We start from the raw sequence: 23155 nt of genomic DNA on the forward strand, positions 1-23155 counted from the left end.
AATCAGTAAGGAAGAAGGGATTATTTTTTCATCAGTCTGAAGAAGGGCCCCAACCCAAAATGTCATCTATCCATTCGCCCCACAGATGCTGCCTGACCTGCTGTGTTCCTCCAGCACTTTGTGTTTTCCTGAGAGACTATTTTTTTTTAACAAGTTGAACTGTTATGATGTAAAATGTGGTGCAGAATGGGGGTGGTGGTAGAACAAGCCTCCACTACTCTCTCTCTCTAGCTTCAAGGGAATTGGAGAAATGTCGTAGAGTCATGAAACATACAGCACGGAAACAAGGTCCACAGCCCCCGATATGTTGGTCCCATTCGCCCTCCTGCCTCATATCCCTCTAATCCTATCCTATCCATGTACCTGACCGAGTATCTTTTAAATGTTGGCATTGTACCTGCCTCAACTACCTCCTCTCGCAGCACGTTCCATATACTCACTACCTTCTGAGTGCAAAAGGTTGCCCCTCTTACCTTAAACCCATGTCCTCTCAATAATACTTCATTGTCCCATGTACTGAAGTACACTGACATTCTTTTGCCTTCAGTTCAGTAAAATTATTACTATACATCAGCACATCTTAGATTCAGTGTAGAAAGACACAAAGTGCTGGAGCAACTCAGCAGGTCTGGTGGCATGTCTGGAGAAAAGGTGACATTTTGGATTGGAACTCGTCTACAGACTGAGAGTCAGGGAGGGAACACTGGAGGTAGAAAAAGGCCAGAACTAATCAGAGCCGGCAAAAGATGATCATGGAAGGATAGAGCCCATAATGGTTCATTGTTGGCTGGGGATGATGTGATAACAAGAGGGATACTGGAATGAGAACAGTGGAACTAGTAGGATGACTAAGGTGGGGGAGAAAGAGAGGAAATGCAGGGGGTTACTTGAAATTAGAGAAATCAATATTCAAACTGCTGGGTTGTAAGCTGCCCAAGCAAAATATCAGGTGCTGTTCCTCCAATTTGCGTAACTTTTGTACTATTTCACCAATCAGAATAAAAAATATTTGACTTGCAACAGAGGAGAATGATGAGTAAGATGGCGAAAAATCGTAGCGCTATGAGGGATCGTTTTTGCGCAAATTTAATTACAGAGCAGACAGGAAGTGGTCAAGATGAGAGTTTTAGTAATATACGGATTACAATTTTACCGAAGCCAATCAACCTACAAACCTGCATGTCTTTGGAGTGTGGGAAGTAACTGGAGCACCTGGAGAAAACCCACACGGTCACAGGGAGAATGTACAAGCTCCAACAGACAGTGCCCGAGGTCAGGATCGACTCTACCTCTGTGCCACCATGCTGCTTATTCTGTGTATACATCTGAGCTCTGGGGCTGTGGTGCAGGATGCACGTGGCTAATTAAAAACACAAACACTGCCAAACCTGTGCAAGCTTGCACCTGTGTTTATGGTGGAAGCACCGATTATCTTTGACATTGCCGTTACAAAATACTGCAGTTAATTGTCAAGCCTGCTGACTTAATCCAGTCAATAGTGGATGATCCTATCGGAGATATTTACATTTTAATGGCGGCACGGCGGTAGAGCTGTTGTCTTACAGCACCAGAGACCTGGGTTCGATCCTGACTACAGGCGCTGCCTGTGTAGAGTTTTCACGTTCTCCCTGTGATTGCGAGGGTTTTTTCGGGCTGCTCTAGCTTTATCCTATATTCCAAAGACGTTTGTGTTTATAGGTTAATTATCTTCTGTAAATAGTTCTATCCTACATGCTAGGGTCAATCTATGGGTGATCGCTGGTCAGTGCAGTCTCAGTGGGCCGAAGGGCCTGATTCTGTGCCGTATCCCTAAAACTAAAGCTGAAAACTTTTGGGTCAAAACGATTACCTCATGGTTCACACTAACTTGGTTCCTGAATGTTTCTGGATGATGTAATCACTCCAGCCTCACAACCCTCTCGAGATATCTCTAGTGGTTTGAGAATCTCTCTGTTCCTTGAATAGGCTTTGGTAAAATTGTAAATTATCCCTAGTGTGTGTGTGTGTAGGATAGTGTTAGTGTGCAGGGATCATCGGTCGGCATGGACTCGGTGGACCGAAGGGCCTGTTTCCTCGCTGTATCTCTAAATGAAAGTAACTTGCACCTCTCTGGAATTTCCTCCTTTGCAGAAAGGAGTCACCAGATGATTTATGAGCAGACTGGTGAAGGTGGGAGGTCAGGGAGGTGAGACGAGGCAACAGCACTGTCTGAATGGAGGAGGGAGAGGGTACAGACAGTTACAGAGGGGGGAGGGGAGCAGGCCAAGAAATCACAAATCACAGGCGCAAAGCATGGGTTTGTCGCTGGCTGAGCAATGAGAAAGAATGTGGGTTTGTCGGTCTCCAAAGTGCATGGAACACATGTCATGGTATCATATTTGGCCTGATGCTGGCTGAACCAGTGACTTATGTCTTGTCCACGCCAGCCACCGATCACCCACCCGCTCACACCAAGTCCATGCTATCCTACATGCTATCCACTCCCTGTACATTAGGGGATATTTACAGAGGGCCAATGAACCTACAAACCTGGGATGTGGGAGGAAACCGGAACACCCGGAGGAAACCCATGCTGTCACGGGGGGAAACGGAGAAAGTCCACACCCAGACATCATCCGAGGTCAGGATCGAACCCGGGTCTCTGGCGCTGTGAGGCAGTGGCTTTACCTGCTGCACCACTGTGACAAAGCAGAGAAGAAGATGGTTCTGCTGTTCGTAGGAACCATGTAGGTCAGATTTTTTTAATTTAATATTACGGGAGGTCAGTATGTAGGGGGTGTCCATAAATCATGTGCCATTAGCCTGTACATCTTGCCTATTAAATTTCTCCCCACTGTTAACTAATCATTCAATAGTTCAGTTTTGATCAGAACTTTGTCAACATTCTTTCCCACAGTAAATACCAACTCAAATTTGTCATGAAATAGCCAATAACCAAGTCAAGGCCAACACATCCAATAATGATACAGAACCTGAAAAAGGCAAGAAAGCACATCAATGCCGCTACTTCCTGGAAGGATGAGGAAGTTTGGTTTGTCCCCAACAACTCTCACCAATCTCTACAAATGCGCTGTAGAAAGCATTTTATCGGGATGCATCACAACATGGTTTGGTAACAACTCCATCCAAGATCACAAGAAATTGCAGAGAATTGCAGACGTAGCCTAGACCATCACACAAACCAACCCCCCTTCCATTGTCTCCATTTACACCTCACGCAGCCTCGGCAATGTCACCACCATAATGAAGGACGAGTCGTACTGTGGTCACTCCCTCTTCTCCCATCGGGCAAAAGGTATAGAATTGTGCAAACGCACACCTCCAGATTCAGAGACAGGTTCTTCCCAGCAGTTATCAAGCAACTGAACCATCCTACCAACAACTAGAGATCAGTCATAAGATCATATCATAAGTGATAGAATCAGAATTAGCCCATTTGTCCCATCAAATCTATATCTCCCTCCTAACCCTATTCTCTGGTCTTCTCCCCCATAACCTCTGACAGTCCTTAACTGCAACGTACCATATTGGAAACCCACAGACTATCTTTGATCAGACTTTACTGGCTTTATCTTGCACGAAAGGTTAATCACGTTATTCCCTTATCATGTATCTGTACATTGTGGATGGCTCGATTGTAATCATGTTTTGTCTTTCTGCTGTACTGCACGCAACAAAAGATTTTCACTGTACCTCGGTACAAGTGACAATAATCTAAACTAAACTCAAACTCAAAGTGCTGGAGTAACTGAGTGGGTCGGGAGGTGTCGCTTGCGCCCCACCTGGATATGCACCCTCTTCTCCCCATCCATCCACATTCCTTCCAATGGCTTCATAATTCGCACCTCTCACTTCTCATCCTTATCTCACACCTTTTGTCTTTTTTTATCTCTGGCCTTTGCCCAACCATTCTGCCTATCAACCCCTCCCCCCATTCACATCTCAGTTGCCAGGCATTGTTCGGCCCCTCCTCTCCACCAGCTTTCTCCCCTCCCCACACACAACCAAATTAATCTGGAGAAGGGTCACAATCTGAAACGTGGCCTATCCATGTCCTCCAGAGATGACGAAATGCTACCTAACCTGCTGAGTTACTTCAGCAGCTTGTGTATTTTGTTGTAAATCAGCGTCTGCAGTTCCAGGAAGTGGGCGGGTAAGATCATCTCTGTCCCCTCTCACCCTGGCCACAAACTCTTTGAAACACTTCCCTCTGGAAGGCGACTCCGGACTGTCAAAGCTGCCACAGCCAGACATAAAAACAGCTTTTTTCCACGAGTACCAGTTCAATAACCAAAAGTCTGTAGCATCATTTTGCTCTGATATTTTATTTCATTCACATGCGATGTTTTATTATTAATGTTTTATGTGTCATTCTTAATTGTTACTGTATGTCGTGTTGTTACTTGTGAGCAGAGCACCAAGGCAAATTCCTTGTATGTGTACATACGTGGCCAATAAACTTATTTATTCATTCATTCATTGAACCTACATTCAACATAACGTCCTGTAAACAGTTCTGGTCACAGCGGTCTACAGTAACAGAAATCAACAGGCAGGTGGGCAATCTTTCATCAGACTTTACTGGACTTAACCTTGCACTAAATGTTATTCCCTTTATCCAATATCTGTACACTGTTGATGGCTTGATTGTATTCATGTTTAGTCTTTTCTTCGACTGGATACCATACAAACAAAAGCTTTGCAGTATACATTATTACACGTGACAATATTACTAATATACTAACTGATAACTAATGGGACTGGTGCCGATGGGTATCTTGGCCAGCATGGCAAAGTTGAGCCAAAGGGCCCGTTTCCATGCTGTACAACTCTATGAAGACATAGGACGCATTACTGTATTTTTCATTCCCTCTGAATCTACAGCCAGGTCAAATCTATAGGAAGCAGGTATGAAGAAGGGTTCTGCCCCATACATCACTTGTGGATAGCACGCAACAAAAAAAGCTTTGCTTGGTACAAATGACAACAATAAACTAAACTAGTACAAAGGTGATACGATCAACCATTGACTTCATCGCCATCTCCGCCGCTTCCCCCTCGCTCCTCACACGCTCCCGTGCAAACTCTCACCGTGCTCGTGACCTTCCTTCCGCCGTAACCTCTCCTTCCGCGAGGATACCACCGACTCCGTCTCCGTCTCGTTGTCCAGGTTGTCCTGGCTCCCGACTGCATTGGCGCTGCGCGGAAATGAACAGACATGCAGCATCAGCCAGGGGTAATTCATGCCACCGGGACACAGGGAATGAAAGGGAGGGGTTATGGGGTTTGGTATAGCATGGACCCAAGGGGCCAAATGGCCTCCTTCTCTGTTGTAATAAAGAAAATTTGGAGGAAATGTGAAAATCATTCCCCTCAGAAGTTTAATTCAGTTTAGAGATACAGCTTTAAATGGGCCCTTCTGCTCACTGTATCTGTACCGACCAGCGAGCAACCTGTTCAAGAGAGAGAGTTAGATAAAGCTCTTAGGGCTAATGGAATCAAGTGATGTGGTGAGAAAACAGGAACAGGATACTGATTCTGGATGATCAGCCATGATCATATTGAATGGCGGTGCTGGCTCGAAGGGCCGAATGGCTAACTCATGCACCTATTTTCTATGTTTCTGTGATCCTGCACATTAGGGGCAATTTACAGAAGCCAATTAACCTACAAACCTGCAATTCTTTGGAATGCGGGGAGAAACCGGAGCACCCGGAGAAACCCATGCGATCACAGGGAGAACGTTCAGACTCGATACAGACAGGTCCAGTAGTCAGGATCGAACCATGGTCTCTGGCGCTGCAAGGCAACAGCTCTACTGCTGCATCACTGTGCCACCACAAAGTTTATCTTTGGGAGACTTTGAAGCAATTGCTAAAATTGCAGGAACTCCTGCCTGTTGAAATGCAGATTATGCTATTCTGAGTGAGAGTAAAATAATAAAGACAACTTTCGAACCAATCCTCAAACCCAGAGTCCACTTAACAGATCCAGCCGAACATTAAATGTCCAAGAAGGAACTGTCAACTCACTGACCCCTGGTGGTGGGAGCCAGCATTTCAGTTATACAACCCAACCTCAAAAGATAATCCAAGGTCATAGATGTACAGTGACCAGGGGGTGGGAGGACTGATCTACACCCTGTATTTCCTGAGGATATATTTGACACATTGATGTATAAAAGTAGGAGACATGAGAGACAGTAGATGTTGGAATCATGAGCAAAATACAAAGTGGTGGAGAAACTCAGTGGGTCAGGCAGCATCCGTGGAGGGAATGGATAGGCAACATTTTGGGTCATGACTCTGAAGAATCCACTGAGTTCTTTACTTTTCTTTAGAACGCCAGACCTCGGAACAGCTTCCTTCCTCTCCGTAATCAGGCCCCTGAATGGTCCTTCCATAATCTATGGTACTGTCTGATACCCCATTGCGGACATTGGACTTTATCTCTGGAACTAATGCGCTACAATGCTGAGAACTATATTGTGCACTCTGTACCTTCCCCTTTGCTCTACCTATTGTACTTGAGTTTGATATGATTGTATCTATGAACGGTATATCAGATCTGTTTGGATCGCATGCAAAGCGAAATGTTTCACTGTACCTCAATAAGTGACCCATCAATTCTGTAAAAAAAACAGCCCAGAATATTCCTTATCTTCTTTCATAGCACTAGATTTTCTGGTGCTAGTAACAGCTTCATAAATCACCCCTGAACACTTTCTAATGCAATCACATCTTTCCTGTATTGTGGTGGCAGGAATCCTACACAGATGAGACAAGAAATAACATGCTGAAGTAACCCAGTAGGCCAGGCAGCATAACTGGAGAACATGGATAGGTGATGTTTTCAGGTAACGACCCTTCCTCAAATATCCAATGACATGGCTTCCACAGCCTTCTGTGGATGACACAAGGAACTGCAGACGCTGGATTCTTGATCAAAACAAAGCGTTGGAGGAACACCGCGGGTCAGGCCGCATCTGGGGTGGGAATAGTGAGACCTTTCGGATCGGGACCTTTCTGCAGAGTCTGAAGGGTGTGGCCATGTTCTCCAGGGATTCTGCCTGAACCACTGAGTTATTCCAGCATTTTATGTGATTTGATTTATTACCTTTCAGGTATATGATTGGATTCGATCTCACGAAATTGAGAGGGGGCTTCAGGGACCATATGCTTGCTCTTTTTTCAGTCCCTGACCCCGGGAGTCATTGGTTTAATTGAAAACTACCCCCCTCCCCCAGTTTGTGCGGAGAGGCAGCTTGATCAGTAACACAGTCTGATAAGTGTAGACTTTGGGACTCGGGCACAATGCATCTCCTACAGCAGATCCACGCTCAGTCTAATCCAATAATGAGAGGTGTACACAAAATGTTGGAGTAACTCAATGGGTCAGGCAGAAAGAGGATGGGCACCATTGTTATGTCTCTTGCCCGACAGCTTTCATCTTCTGCTGTCCCTTCTCTTATACAGCACGGCAACATCTTTGGCCCAAATGCGGCAAGTCCCATTTGCCGTATTTGGCCCTTATCCCTGTAATCCTTTCCAAGTATTTGTTCATAAGTCTTTTAAATGCTGATATTGTATCTGTCTTGACTCCCTCCACTGGAAGCTCATTCAATAAAGCCACTAGGCCATAGGGTTTCCCCTCAGGTTCCCATTAAATCTTGCCCCTCTCACCTTAAACCTAGGTCCTCTGGTTCTTGATTCGCCTACTCTGGGTAAAAGTGTGTATTCACCCTATCTATTCCCCTCATGATCTTATACAACTCTTTTATCCACCCATGTTTGGCCTTTATCCCACTAAACCTATCCTATCCATGTACTTGTTTCCCTTTAAGTGAAAAAGTTACTCCTCTGGTTCTTATTAAATCTGAGACGAGGTGGGTATATGAAAGAGATAGTTGAGGCAGGTACTATAATAGCGTTTATAAGACACTTGCATAGGTACATGAATAGGAGGGATATGGGTCAATCATGAGCAAATGAGACGAGTTTAGATGGGGAATCTTGGTCAGCATGCATAGGTTGGGCTTAAGGGCCCATTTCCTAGCTCTATGCTATCTGCAGTGAACTTTGGAAACACTTACAAAGTGGCAGCAATAGGGTAATATTTTCTGCTAATGGCTATCACCAATGGAATGATCTAGATACAAGGAATGGCCACTGGAACAATTATTGATTCAAAACCTGGGATCAATATATTTTTGTTGACCAGTGTAAAAGCAGACAGATCAGTAGATTCAGTCAAGAGTCTGCCACAATCTCACTGGAGGCTGGCACAAGGGGGTAAGTAGCCAACGTTCCCATGCTGGACGCCACAGATTGGCTTGTAAACACAGAGCCCACAAACCGATGTACTTACTGGAATGAGGGGGGTCTTGAGTCTCCGATTCCCCCCGTCCTCTCGATGGGGGGAGGCAGATCCGACTGGTTATCCGTGCACATGGATCCGGAGTCGGAGTGGGAACCCTCAGCTGACACCAGCTGAAACGGAGCAAGACAAACCAGCAATTAACCTCTGAGCACATCCCATCTCTCAACCTTCAACAAGATCACAATTAATTTAGAACAGTACAGCACAAGAGCAGGCCCTTCAGCCCACTGAGTCCGTGCCGTTCAGCGATCACCCCATACACTAGCACTGTCCATCCTACACACTAGGGACGGGGTGGGAGATTGCAACCTCACATGGTCTGCCCTGTTTCGATGAATGCAATCAACTTAGCGTGCACAATCAAGTAAGATCAAATAGAACAAGTTGTCCAACAACTTTAGGCTGTGCACGCCATATGCAAGAAGAAGACACTAGGAACAATTTACAATTTTTACCGAAGCCAATTAACCTACAAGCCTGTGCGTCTTTGGAGCCTGGGAGGAAACCGGAGCACCCGGATACAACCCACGTGGTCACAGGGAGAACGTACAATCTCCGTACAGACAGCACCCGTAGTCAGGATTGAACCCGGGTCTCTTGCGCTGTGAGGCAGTAGCTCTATCCCCTGTGCCACTCCGAGATAGGGAGGGGTAGACGATGAGCGGAAGTGCGGAAAGGAACTGGATGAGAGGGGCAGGAGTGTTGGAAAGAAAGGTGTGGTGTGGATCAGGGTAGATGAACAGGACCGGGGGGGGTGGGAGGGGAGTAGCCTAGATTGTAGAACTCAATGTTCATGCCATTAGCTTGTAAGCTACCCAAGTGGAATATGAGGTGCTGTTCGTCCAATTTGCAAGTGCCCTCACTTTTTCAGTGGAGGAGGCCCAGGGCTGAAAAGTCAATATGGGAAGGAGTATTAAAATGGTTAGCATCCTGGAACTCCAAATGGTCGTATAACTGTACAGAACAGGGACAGGTCCTTCGGCCCACAACATCCATGCTGAACATGACACCAAGTTGAACTAGCCACCTCTCACTGTGCTTGACCTTTATCCCTCCATTCCTTGCAAATTCATGCATCCATCTAAAAGTCTCTTAAAAGCCACTTCCACCACTACCCCTGGCAGTACGTTCCAGGCACCCCAAAACCTCTGTAAAAATAATTTACAACCTCTGTGTGAAATATTTGTCCTGCACATCTCCTTTAAACTTTCCCCTCCGACATTAAAGCTATGCCCTCTTGTTGTTGATAGTTCCACCCTTGGAAAAAGATTAAACAGTGTTTAATTATCATATGTACCAAAACGGAACAGTGAAATTCAAACTTGCAGCAGCATAACAGGTCAGTAAGGTCAGTAAGCTCAGTGCAATATATAATTAAAAAACCCAAAAAGAGTTCAATAAATTCAAAAAATATATTAGTGCAAACAAAACAATATTGGTGCATGATTCTGACTGATTCTCAATGCCTCTGATAATTTTATATTCTTCTATAAGGTCTCAAAGTTTTCCCCAACCTTTCTTATAGCTAAATGTAGCCAAGATCAATTTCCTTCCTGGGATAAATAAAGCTCTATCATATCATATCATATCATATCATATCATATCATATCATATCATATCATAATATCACCCTTTAATTCAGGCAGCATGGCAGCATTTGGTAAACCACAGGTAGACAAAAATGCTGGAGAAACTCAGCAGGTGAGGCAGCATCTAATGAACGGAGGAAATAGGCAACGTTTTGGGCCGAAACCCTTTTTCTGACTGATGTGAGGCCGGGGGGGGGGAGGGGGGTGGAGAGGAAGAAAAAGGAAGAGGAAGAGCCATTGGGCTGAGGGAGAGCTGAGAAAGGGGGGAGAAAGTAAGGACTACCTGATATTAGTGAAGTCAATGTTCATACCGCTGGAGTGCAAACTGCCGAAACGAAATAGGAGGTTCTGCTCCTCCAATTTATGGTGGCCCTCGCTCTGGCCATGGAGGAGGCCGAGGAAAGAAAGGTCGGATTCGGAATGGGACGGGGAGTTGAAGTGCTGAGCCACCGGGAGATCAGGGTGGTTATTGCGAACCGAGCGGGGGTGTTCGGCGAAAATCAAACCCAGTTCTCTGGCGCTGTGAGGCAGCAACTCTACTGTTACCGGAAGTGCACACAATACTGCAAACATGACCGAACCAAAGTCTTATGGAGCTGCACCATGACTTCCTGACTCCTCTACTTGACTTGGGGGGGGGGGAGAGAAGGGCATTGAGATTTTGACTGACAAAAAAAACCCCATCAAGATCAAATCTGCCAAAGACATGCCCACTAATGTAACATCAGGAATAGGAAGGAGAAGTTGGGAGAAGTTGAGTGAGGAATGAATAGGAAGGGAGGAAACTAGGGGGTTGGAAAACAAGGACGGGAATTTTAAGTGTGAGGCATTACTGGGCGGGAGGCCAACAAGGTAAGCAAGTACATCTGAAGAGGAACTCAAGTTGTCAGCAGATGTTTGTCGAAGGCACACGATATAAATCATCCAACGATTCAGCAAACAAGAAGGCCAGATGGCCATCTCTCCCCAGATGGGGATGAAAAACACAAAGTACTGGAGGAACTCAGCCGGTCAGTCAGCGTCGGTGGAGGTGAATGGAGAGACGATGTTTCGGGTCATAGTGTTGCACAGCACGGAATCAGATCCTTCAGCCCAACTTGTCCCTAACCAGAATCTGCAGATCCATGTTTCGACTATCCTCTGGGTGCTCATTCCATATATCCACCGCCCTTCAGCGTGAAAACGTTGTCCCGCAGGTTCCTATTAAATCTTTCCCTTCTCACCTTAAACCTATGACCTCTGGTTCTTGATTTCCCTGCCCTGGGTAAAAGACTGTGCATTCACCTATCAATTCCCCTCACGATTTTATACACCTCTATAAGATCACCCCTCAGCCTCCTGCGCTCCAAGGAATAGAGTCCTAACCTACCCAACCCCTCCCTGTAGCTCAGCCATGAGTCACGTGGTCAGGAAAAGTAGAGGGGTGGATAATAGACAGTATAACGAGGTGAGGGGGTGAGGCAGAAGCTGGTATGCGCCTCATGAATGTCCGTCCCCTCATGAATGTAATTAATCTGTAAAGACATAGGATCGAAGAGCCAAATGGCTTCCTTCTTTTGCAGCAAAGAAACATAGAGGAGTGGTTACTGGAATTGAACAGGCTTGGGCCAAACTAGAGATATATAAAGGAACATTCCAAGCTGCTGAGGCAAAATAATGCGCGAATATTGCATGGGGATCAGGTGGCAAAATCAACACTACAGCTTCATCTCATGTTCCTGCTATTTGTCTTTGTTTTGGATACCTGGCACTTGAGGATTAGCCTTCAGTTTATAGATTCAGAAACTAGCTGGTGAATCACTCGTTCTCTCTCCCAATGTTAGGAGCTGTAGATATTTGTTCAATGCATCCTCCCACTACCAACCCGTCCAGTCTGCGAGATTGCTATCTGTTAGCCCTGGGCAAAGTGCAGTGGAGTAGTGTTGTTTGATCAAGATTTAAGTCAGATGCATGTAGTAAACTTCAAGCCGGCATCAGGAATACACTGGCCCTATTCTGCCTCTTCAAAGCTCCGTGCTCTCCTTACCCAAAGCTAATCGAACAGGGTGAAACGGTGGTGGGGTTGCTGCCTTACAGTGTTAGAGACCCGGGTTCGATCCTGACTACGGGTGCTGTCTGTGCGGAGTTTGTACGTTTTCCCTGCGACTGGGTGGGTTTTCTCCAGGTGCTCCAGACTTCTCCCACACACCAAAAAGTGCAGGTTTGCAGGTTAATTTGTATCTGCAAGTAGAACCGATGGTGTAGGATAGAAGTAGAATATGGGTGATCGCTGATCGGCGTGGACTCAATGAGCTGAGGGTCTGTTCCCACGTTGTACGACTCAAACTACAGCACAGAAAGTCGGCCCACTGACCATTGGTCACCCGTACACACACACACACGTGCGAATCTCTGGAATTCTCTGCCACAGAAGGTAGTTGAGGCTAGTTCATTGGCTATATTTAAGAGGGAGTTAGATGTGGCCCTTGTGGCTAAAGGGATCAGGGGGTATGGAGAGAAGGCAGGTACAGGATACTGAGTTGGATGATCAGCCATGATCATATTGAATGGCGGTGCAGGCTCGAAGGGCCGAATGGCCTACTCCTGTACCTATTTTCTATGTTTCTATGACAGCACCCAAGTTTGGGATCGGAGCCAGGTCTCTGGCTACGTGCGGCAGCAGCTCTACCAGCTACACTACTGTGCAGTACAGATGGATACTAACAGGACGCTTTCCACGATGTATCTGCAGAAGTTGAGGAGAGTTATTGGAGGTCTACCAAATTCCTTTAGGCTTCTGAGCAAGCTGAGGCTTTGGTGTGTTTTCTTGGCCATAGCATCATGAAGATTGGAGCAGGATAAATATGATATTCACACCTAAGAACAAGGCTGGTAGAATAGTCATCTGGAGCACAAAGCGGCGACTGGCATGAATCGAATGGTGTGTTTCTCTGTACTTGCTGAAAGCCAATTGAAATCGGAGAAAAAGCTACTCACCCATGATACCACACGTCCATTGAAGCAGGGCAACTTGGCATTGTCATCAGATATTTCTTCCTTCACCACCCTGTAAGGATATGGAGACAAATTTAGTCTTCCTGGAGCACCAATGCAAATCTCACGCCCAAATCAGTGCATTTGAAAGATGCATTGCATTAATGCATTGATTGAAAGATACAGCACAGAAACAGGCCCTTCGGCCTACACTGACCATTGATCACCTGTTCAAACTAGTTCTATGTTACCACACTTTCTCATCCACTCCCCTGCACACCAGAGGCAATTGAATGAGGTCAATTAACCAAGGGGTACAAATATTGTTTCTCTAATGCCAAGTAACCCTTGCATTTCCTCTTTCTCCGGCCCTCTCCCACCCTATTCGTCCTACTAGTTTCACTGTCATCTGGCTTAGTTTCAGTTAGTATCCCTTCATTTTCGCCTTTCCCACAGCCAACAATGGACCATTGTGGGCTCCACGTTTCCTTGATCATCTTTGCAGGCTTTGATTTATTTGTTCATTTCATACCTTTCATTCATTTGCTCTTTTTACATTTTCATCCCTGTTGTTAGCCACTTTGTGTCTAACCTACAAACTCACACATTTTACAAAGTAGGAGGAAACCTGAGAACCCAGAGAAAACCCACATGGTCACAAGGACACAGTCAGCATCTGTGATCATGATCGAACCCTGGCCTCTGGTGTTGTCAGGCAGCAGTTCTACCTGCTGCGCCAGTGTGCCGCTCTTAAATTTCTTTGATATTTCTTCAAGAAAGATTGGCCAAACAGGTACATTATTTTCTGCTGCCCTTCATGCCTTGTTGCAATGTTCGAAAGATCGCTCAAAATGACTGCACAGCTCTAATGTAATGAAATGTAAATCAGCAAAACAGTCTCATTAAGCCTAGCGCAAAATGAAACGGGGACTAATTGAGGAAACTCCCATGTGTTCCCATTTAATGTCCTGACCTTTCCATACACTCCTGACTGCCAGTCAAGCATCAATTAAAGCCAACACAACCAGAGCACCAACGGTGTTATTATGATTAAGACTGCCTTTCAGGAAGGGAGAAACCTTCCTCAGTTGCCTGGCAACATGCAGAAGACAGGAAGTGGTGGAGGGCGAGATACCAAGACAGGAAGCTGTGGTAAAATCACAGCCCCAATCAGGACTTCACCACAGACCACAGCTCCCTGCAACATGACTCCAACTGGCTTTCAGTGTATAATGCAGTGTCGTGCAGTTTAGTGTAACGTGGACTAGTTTAGTGTAGTGTGGTATGATGTAACGCAGTGTAGCGCAGTTTAGTTTAGTTTAGTTTAGTATAGCGTAGTGTCGTGCAGTACAGTTTACTGTAGTGTAGGGCAATGCAGTGTGGTTTAGTGTTGTGTCGTTTAGTGTAGTGTCGCGTGTACCAATATAGAGTGAAAAGCCTTTTGTTGCCCGCTATCCAGTCGGCAGAAAGACTATATATGATTAAAATCAAGCCATCCAATGTGAGCAGGTACAGGTTAAAGAGAATAACATTTAGTGCAAGATAAAGTCCATAAAGTCCAATTAAAGGTAGTCTGAGGATCTCCAATGAATATGTTGGGCTCAGTTGCTGGATAACAAACTACACTACTAAGCCCTTCTGGGGACTCAAAGACCTGCAGATGCTGGTTGACAAAGAAAGACAAAGTGCTGGAGTAACTCAGCAGGTCAGGTAGCATCTCTGAAAAATGGGGCTAAGTGATGTTTCAGGTTGGGACTTTTCTTCAGTCTGCAGAATTGTCCACAAGACAAATAGATCAGCTGTAATTGAATGGTGGAGCAGAATTAAGCCATTCGGCCCATCGAATGCGCTCTCCACCATTCAATTACGGCTAATCTATTTGACCCTCTCAATCCCATTTTCCTACCTTCTCCTGGTGCCCTTACCAATCAAGAACCTGTCAATTATTCTATGAGGTGCTCCTTTCTCCGAGTGCTGACTGCCTTTCTCTCTCCTTGAGAAGTTCTCCATCGTTCTTGATGCCCGGCAGGATCGGAACTCAAGTGTTTGGTCCATATATGACCCTAACATTGCTGAAGATGGGCTTTCAATCTACACCACTTGGCCTTTAGGTAATGGGAATATAGTTGAACTTCAGGTATCTATCTGCTTCTTTTCACCCTCCAAGGCACGATAGAGTTCAGTTTAGTTAATTGGCACGTGTACCGAGGTACAGTGAAAAGCTTTTTTGTTGTGTGCTATCCAGTCAGCAGAATGACTGTACATGATTACAATCGAACCGTCCACTATACAGATACAGGATTAAGGGAATAACATTTAGTGCAAGATAAAGTCCCTAATTCTAGAAACATTCTTCCACACCCACCTTATGAAAACAGATTTGTTTCTTTAACTGTTAATAATTGGCACAGCGGTGCAGCGGTCGAGCTACTGCCTCACAGCACCAGAGACCCAGGTTCGATCCTGACTACGGGTGCCATCTGTATGGAGTTTGCACATTCTCCCTGTGACTGGGGGTTTTCTCCGGGTGCTCCGGTTTCCTCCCACACTCCAAAGATGTAGGTTTGTAGGCTAATTGGCTTCAGTAAAAAAAAAAAAAAAAAAAATTGTCCCTAGTGTGTAGGATAGTGATAGTGTACGGGGAGATCGCTGGTCAGCGCGCACTTGGTGGACTCAGTCCTAAAGTTAACATTTTCTGTAAGTGTAATGCTGTAACACTATATTCTGCACTCTGGAACATTCTGCACTTCTCCTTGCACTGTTGTACTTGTGTTTGTTTGACTGGATAGTCAGGAAACAAAGTGTTTCACTGTATCTTGGTGCATGTGGCAATGATAAACCAACAAGTGGTGAATCTCTGGAACTCTCTGCCACAGAAGGTAGTTGAGGCTAGTTCATTGGCTATATTTAAGAGGGAGTTAGATGTGGCCCTTGTGGCTAAAGAGATCAGGGGGTATGGAGAGAAGGCAGGTACAGGATACTGAGTTGGATGATCAGCCATGATCATATTGAATGGCGGTGCAGGCTCGAAGGGCCGAATGGCCTACTCCTCCACCTATTTTCTATGTTTCTATGTTAACACATCAAATCGCTACGGCTAATTTCAGCATAGAAAGCCTGCTCCTCGGGATCGAGGGCAACTTGTTTCAATCAGACATCGCTCGCTCTATTGAGCATCATTTGTCTGTTTTTCCCCCATGATGGATCGATGGTAAGATGGACAGTGTGGAAGCAGGCCCTTCAACCCGCTGATTCCACGCCGACCAACGACCACCCATGCCTACCCGTTCTACGGCATTCCACTTTCTCGTCCGCTCTCTACACACTAGGGGCAATTTACAGAAGTCAGGGCCTGAGGACCGGTGCTATAGGGAGAGGTTGAGCAGGTTACGAATTTATTCCTTGGAGTGCAGGAGGATGAGAGGTGATGGTATTGAGATGTATTAAATCATGAGTGGGAATAGATAGGGTAAATGCACCATATTTTACCCAGAGTAGGGGGAATCAAGAACCAGAGGACACAGATTTAAGGTGAGGGGGGAAAGATTTAATAGGAACTGAGGGGTTCAGGGAAACAGCTAAAGTAACAAAAGTAAAAAGCTTTCAATTGACCAACATCCTTCCTTAGACCAGGAGGCCAGTAATGTACACAGTGGTCTATTCCAGATGTGGTCTCACCAATGCCCTGTAGTACAAGCACCCGGCTTTTGTATCCAATTCCCATCGCAATAAACGACACTACTTGGTTATCATTTTAGGGCTCTCCACAGACGATGACTAACCTGGTGAGCATTTCCAACACTTTGTTGATTTAACCTATTTGATTACATTTAATTTATAGCCTAGAACAGGTCAAACCAGCATTTATACTCCACCCAAAGCTATCCCAAACCTCTTGGCTCATCCGTCACCTCACTCCTCTCCCTCGTGCTCATGTACGTTTCACCTGAAGGTCACCTCAAACAACAGTGAGTTCCACATTCCAAGTTAATTTGCCTTTTATTTGATGAATTCTTAGAAGGCGTAAATGAGCAGATTACAAAATGTTACTTCCTCTGTTTGTTAGCTCAGAACAAGGCAAGTGTCTTGGGATAAAGCTTCAAATTAGAATGAAATGAAGGCAAAAAGAAACGTCTCCGATGTTTACCATTCATTGGATTCTATTGGCAACAGGGCTACGGATACACACTAGTTCATTCACATCTCCGCAAGGAGATCACAATATGGTACAGCACAGGCACTTCTGCCCACAATGTCCGTGCTGAATATGATGCCGTTAAACTAATTTCTGCCTACACGTGATCCATATCCCTCCATTCCCTGCATATTCATGTGCCTATCTAAAAGCCTCTTTAACGCCACTATCGTATCTGCTTCCACCACCACCACCCTTGGCAATGCGTTCCAGGCACCCACCGCCCTGTGTAAAAACCCCATCCCAATCATCTCCTTTCAACATTGCTCCTTTCACCTTCGGGCTACCCTGGGGAAAAAGCTTCTGACTGTCTACCATATCCATGCCTTTCAGAATTTTACATACTGCCACCAGGCCTATTCTCAACCAAAGAAAGCAAAAAAAATTCCAACCTCTTTGCAAAGTTAATACCCTCTAATTTTGGTTGATGATCAGCCAATGAGTGGAAGCTGGCTGTGTACTATTCCCAATCCAGTCCGTCCTGCCAACCACCCCCATCACCCCAAACCCTCTGCCATCCCTTCCAGCTATGACTTTTCATTCCATTCCTCTTTTCTCCTTATCCGACACCCATTTGTCTCCCTTTCTCTCTCGCCCTTGTCACTTATGCCACCCATCTGCCAATCCAACACCCACCCCCCACCTGTATCCACCTATCACTTGCCAGGCTTGTTCTGCCCCCACCTCTTCCAGCTTTCTCCCTCTGACCACAATCAACCTACAGAAGGGTTCTGACTCAAAATGTTGCCTATCCATGTTCCTCAGAGATGCTACCTGACCCGCTGAATTACTCCAGCACTTTGTGTTTTGCCCCAGATCCATTTACATTTCATTTAGATTCATAATCATGCAGCGTAAAAACAGGCCCTTCATTCCAACTTGCCCACGCTGACCAAGTACACCAGTCCCACCTGACTGGCCCATATCCTTCTAAACCTACCCTATCCATGTACCTGTCTAATGTCACTTAAACGTTATGACAGTACCGGCCTCCTCTGGCAGCTTGTTCCATGCACTCATTAACCTTTGTGTAAAAAAAGTTACCCTTCAGGTATTCTATTAAATCTTTTTCCCCTTACCTTAAACCCAAGTCCTCTGGTTTTCAATTCCCCTACTCTGGGGAAAGAAACTGTATTGACCCGATCTATTCCTGCCATAATCCTGTACACTATAAGATATCCCAACTTAGTTCACAGGGTAGAGATCAGCTTGTCAGCTCACATTATTATCAACATATGAACAGGCTGGTCCTTGTTCAACAGACTGAGGAAACTTGGCACATCTGCAGTGACTCTTATAAACTTCTACAGTCACACTGTATAAAGTATAATGTCAGGTTGCATCACAGTCTGGTTTAGGAACAGCTCTGCCCAAGACCGCAGGGAATAGCAGAGAGTTGTAGATGTAACCCAGTCTATCACACTGACCAGACTCCCCACCATTTACTCAATCTACAAGCAGCCACCCCAGTCATTCCTTCCTCTCCCTGCACCTGTCCGGCAGAAGGCACAGAAGCTTGAAAGTGAACACCACCAGACTCAAGTGCAGATTCTTCCCCTCTGTTATCAGGCTTCTGAACGGTCCTTCCATAAGCTAGGGTACTGTCCAAATCACCTCGACCCCATTGCGGACATTGTACTTTGTCTATAGAACTGATGTGCTGCAATGCTGAGAACTATTCTGCACTCTGCATCGTTCCTTTGCTCAATCTATTGTACTTGAATTTGACTTAATTGCATCTATGTATGGTATATATGATCTGTTTGGTAGTCATGCAAAGCAATGCTTTTCATTGTATCTCGGCACACATGACAATAAGCAAACCTGAACCTAAACCTGCATTGTGAGAGCAAGGGCAGGAGTGACCAGCCTGAAGAGCAGCATTCAGTAGTCAGAGTGTGGAGCGTACATCAGCCCCACAACATCTGCCATCACAATAAGTCAGCCAAATGACTACAGATCCATCATGCATATCAATAGAAAGCCTTCGAGGCAAAGGGGGAAACACACAGCCCACACCATTTGCGTCTAGACTTTAAAAGGCTGCATCTCTCCCCAGGGTCAACAATGCCACAGAGCATCTGTCCCACATCTCTGGGGGAGGAGGGGGAACGGAACCGAGCCGTTGGAAGCGTATGTCCCCAAGTACATTTCACCACCCCTGCAGAGAAGCTTGAAAGAGCGCTCCATCAGACTCAGGAACAGCTTCTTCCCTTCTTTTATCAGGCTTCTGAACAGTCCTTCCATAAGTCCTACTCTGAACAGTCCTACTCACAACACGTACCTCGTGACAGCCAATCACCACCCCCCCCCCCCCCCCCCCCCCCCCCCCCCCCCCCCCCCCCCCCCCCCCCCCCACACTTATTATTATTTATTCAAATCGTTTGCTATGTCGCTCTTCCAGGGAGGTGCTAAATGCATTTCGTTGTCTCTGTACTGCACACTGACAATGACAATTAAAATTGAATCTGAATCTAAGCTACCCCATTGCAGACATTGGACTTTGTCTCTGGAACTGGTGCGCTACAATGCTGAGAACTATATTCTGCACTCTGTATCTTCCCCTTTGCTCTACCTGTTGGACTTGGGTTTTGCTTGATTGTATTTATGTATAGTAATACCCGATCTATTTGGATAGCATGCAAAACAAAGCTTTTCACTGTACCGTGGCTGACAATAATAAACATAAAAGTAAAGATAGATGCAAAATGCTGGAGTAACTCAGCGGGTTAGGCAGCATGCTTGACCCACAGGATGCTGCCTGACCGGCTGAGTTACTCCAGCATTTTGTGTTTATCTTTGGTATTGCTTCCTATACAAACCTAAAACTAAACCTGGAATATTAACTATAAGCAATCCTGATCAATTCTAAATTGGGAGATACGTCCCTATACGTCACCCCATTCTTGTTTCCTCTCCAAATAACAAAATTGTAATTAAGATATGTTGGTATTGTTTATGATTGTCACGTGTGCTGATTGAGATAAAGTAAAAATTTTGTTTGCATGCTATCCAGTCAAACCATACTAAATACGAGTATAATGAGGCCAGCACAGTGGCGCAGTGGGCAGAGCCCGTCTCACTGCACCAGAAACCCCAATTTGATCTTGACTATGGGCCCTGTCTGACAGAGTTTGTACATTCTCCCTGTGACCACATCGGTTTCCTCCAGGTGCTCCGGTTTCCTCCCACATCCCAAAGACTGTGGGTGCATGGAACAAGCTGCCGGCGAAGGTAGTTGAGGCTGGGACTATCCCAATGTTTAAGAAACAGTTAGACAGGTACATGAATAGGACAGGTTTGGAGGGATATGGACCAAGCGCGGGCAGGTGGGACTAGTGTAGCTATGTTGGCCGGTTTGGACAAGTTAGGCCAAAGGACCTGATTCGACACTGTATCACTCTATAACTTTATGACGTGCAGGATTGTACGTTAATTGCCTCCTACAAATTTCCCCTAGTGTGCAGGACAGTGCTGGTGTACAGGGAGATCGCTGGTTGGCACGGACTCGGGTCAAAGGGCCTGTTTCCACACCGTATCTCGAAAAGTAAAAATCTAAAAAGAGTGATTGTTTTTGTTTCTGTGTTTTTCAACAAATAGACAAAATCAATTTATCTCTCAAGTCTAAAAAGTCTAACAGGCTGTACACAAGTTGTACAGGTAGTGCAACAAGAAAAATAACAGTGCAGAATATAATGTTACAGTGTTGCAGTTACATAGAAAAATACACACAAAGGCCCACCTCCAGCTACAAGAAGCGTGGGGGAGTACTAATCTGGAGTGTCTAACCAATGTCAAGCTACCACTGAGCTGTCGGAGACAGGAGGATAGATCTGTGTGCCGGCTCATAGCATCGAATGGCATGTGGCAAATAGCGGAGCTAGATAAACAGAGCTGAGGAGCAGATCAGCCATGGAAGATGTGAACTATGGCACAATACTGAGGGATGGAGAAAACAAGAAATAAAAAGCAAAGCAAAAGGGTTGGGCAAGGGTGTTCTGTAATTCACTGTCTGTTGGGCTAGTAGCTGTTTGTTTTAGTTTAAAAAAGATACAGCATGGTAACAGGCCATTCAGCCCACTGAGTCCACATCGACCATCGACCACCCATTCTGTGTTATCCCACTTTCTCATCCACTGCCTGCACCTGACCTCTCATCTAACTCTTTGGAGACCCTCGGACTATCTTTACTCGGACTTTACTGAACATTATCTTGCACTAAACATTATTCTCTTTATCTTGCATCTGTACACTATGGATGGCTTGATGGTAATCATGTATAGTCTTGTCGCTGACTGGATAGCATGCAACAAAAATGCATTTCACTGTACCTTGGTACACATGACAATAAACTAAACTAAGTTGCTCTGTGCAAAACAGGGACAGTTTCTTCCCAGCTGTTATCAGGCAACTGAACCATCCTATCACTAGCTAGAGAGCAGTCCAAACTTCCCATCTACCTCATTGAAGACCCGTGCAAGTTGGGCTATCTTTAATCGGACTTTACCTTGCACTAAATGTTTTACCCTTTAACCTGTACCTGTATACAATGGACAGCTTAATTGTATTCCTGTATAGTTTCTCCGCTGACTGGAAAGCACGCAACAACAAAAAAATGCTATTCACCGACTTAGAATTACAGCACGAAACAGGCCCTTTGGCCCACCGAGTCTGCGCCAACCAGTAATCACCCTGTATACTAGCACTATCCAACACACTAGGGACAGTTCATAAGTTACAGAAGCCAATTAACCTACAAACCTGCACGTCTTTGGGATGTGGGAGAAAAGCCACGGCATCACATGGAGAACATGCAAACGCCATACTGACAGCACCCGTAGTCAGGATCGAAGCCGGGATTCCCGCCCCACCCCACCCCCACCGGCAGACAGGGCTGGAATCCTCTTCAGTGGAAATCACCTGCTAGCTGGCTCCGTGCCACTGAGTGCCTGTGAACTCCCTACTCCCTCAGGCAAAAGTAGATGGAATGCGTGGCTAGGTATAAAAGTTGCTACAATCACTCATCAGCCGTGTATTTCATCATCCGTTGCACATTCAGGGATCAGTTACCGTGTACACACATACAATTCTTGCACCACTCTAAGCTACTTGTTCTATACCAGTCTCAGAGGTGGTACACCACATCTCTACAGCCCAAGGTATTTACCCCCCATGTATACGGCCTCAGATCTGTACCCCAAGATAAACACAAAATGCTGGAGTAACTCAGCGGGTCAGGCAGCATCTCTGGTGAAAATAAATAAGTGATGTTTCAAGTCAAACCCTTATTCAGTCTGAAGAAAGTCTCAACTCAAATGCCCAGTCTGACAAGGGTTTCAAACCAAAACATCACCTGTTCCTTTACTCCAGAGATGCCACCAGACGTGCTGAATTACTCCAGCATTCTGTGTCTATCTTCAGTGTAAACAAGCATCTGCAATTCCTTCCTACACATCAGATCTGTATCCATCAGTACAACTCAAATATTATACAAGGTCAGGCCTGTACCCACCATTGAAACCCAGTCTTACATGTCGATGGATTTGCACTTAACGGCATAGAGCAGGCACAACTAGTTGGTAAGAGGAACAAGTAGTGTGAAACGTGATGTTATCCACTTTGGAACGAAGTGTGCAAAAATAAAATATTGTTGAATTTGCAAGACTTTTGGGGCAGCACAGTGGCGTAGCTGGTGGAGTGGGCGGCGCGACTCACGTCGCAGTGGCCTCTGCAGTCCGTTTGGCTTTTTGTTATTTTATGTCCCGTTTTTTTGTGTGTGTGTGTGTGTGTGTGTGTGTGTGTGTGTGTGTGTGTGTGTGTGTGTGTGTGTGTGTGTGTGTGTGTGTGTGTGTGTGTGTGTGTGTGTGTGTGCGCTGCACGGAGAACCCGACCTTTTCCCTGTCCCAGTGGGAAGTGTAGATGGAGTCGTTGGTGGGGAGTCTGGTCTGTGTGAAAAAAACTGGGTTACATCCACAACTCTCGATAATTCGCAATTGAATTAAACACACAGGCCGACAGG

The 23155-nt window shown here is 45.6% G+C and overlaps 1 protein-coding gene across 1 annotated transcript in view; it reads right to left on the reverse strand.

Moving 5' to 3' along the window:
- The window catches only part of LOC129703400 (segment polarity protein dishevelled homolog DVL-3), a 74467-nt gene that overhangs the window by 39208 nt on the left and 12104 nt on the right, over positions 1 to 23155 (reverse strand). The window contains exons 2-4 of the mRNA XM_055645801.1: positions 12945 to 13014; positions 8368 to 8489; positions 5092 to 5198 (exon numbers count right to left, since the gene is read on the reverse strand). Coding sequence (XP_055501776.1) covers positions 5092 to 5198; positions 8368 to 8489; positions 12945 to 13014 — 299 coding nt within the window. The remainder of the gene's footprint in view (positions 1 to 5091; positions 5199 to 8367; positions 8490 to 12944; positions 13015 to 23155) is intronic.

This window comes from Leucoraja erinacea, chromosome 14 (genome assembly GCF_028641065.1).
Source record: "Leucoraja erinacea ecotype New England chromosome 14, Leri_hhj_1, whole genome shotgun sequence".
In the NCBI taxonomy this organism is placed as follows: domain Eukaryota; kingdom Metazoa; phylum Chordata; class Chondrichthyes; order Rajiformes; family Rajidae; genus Leucoraja; species Leucoraja erinaceus.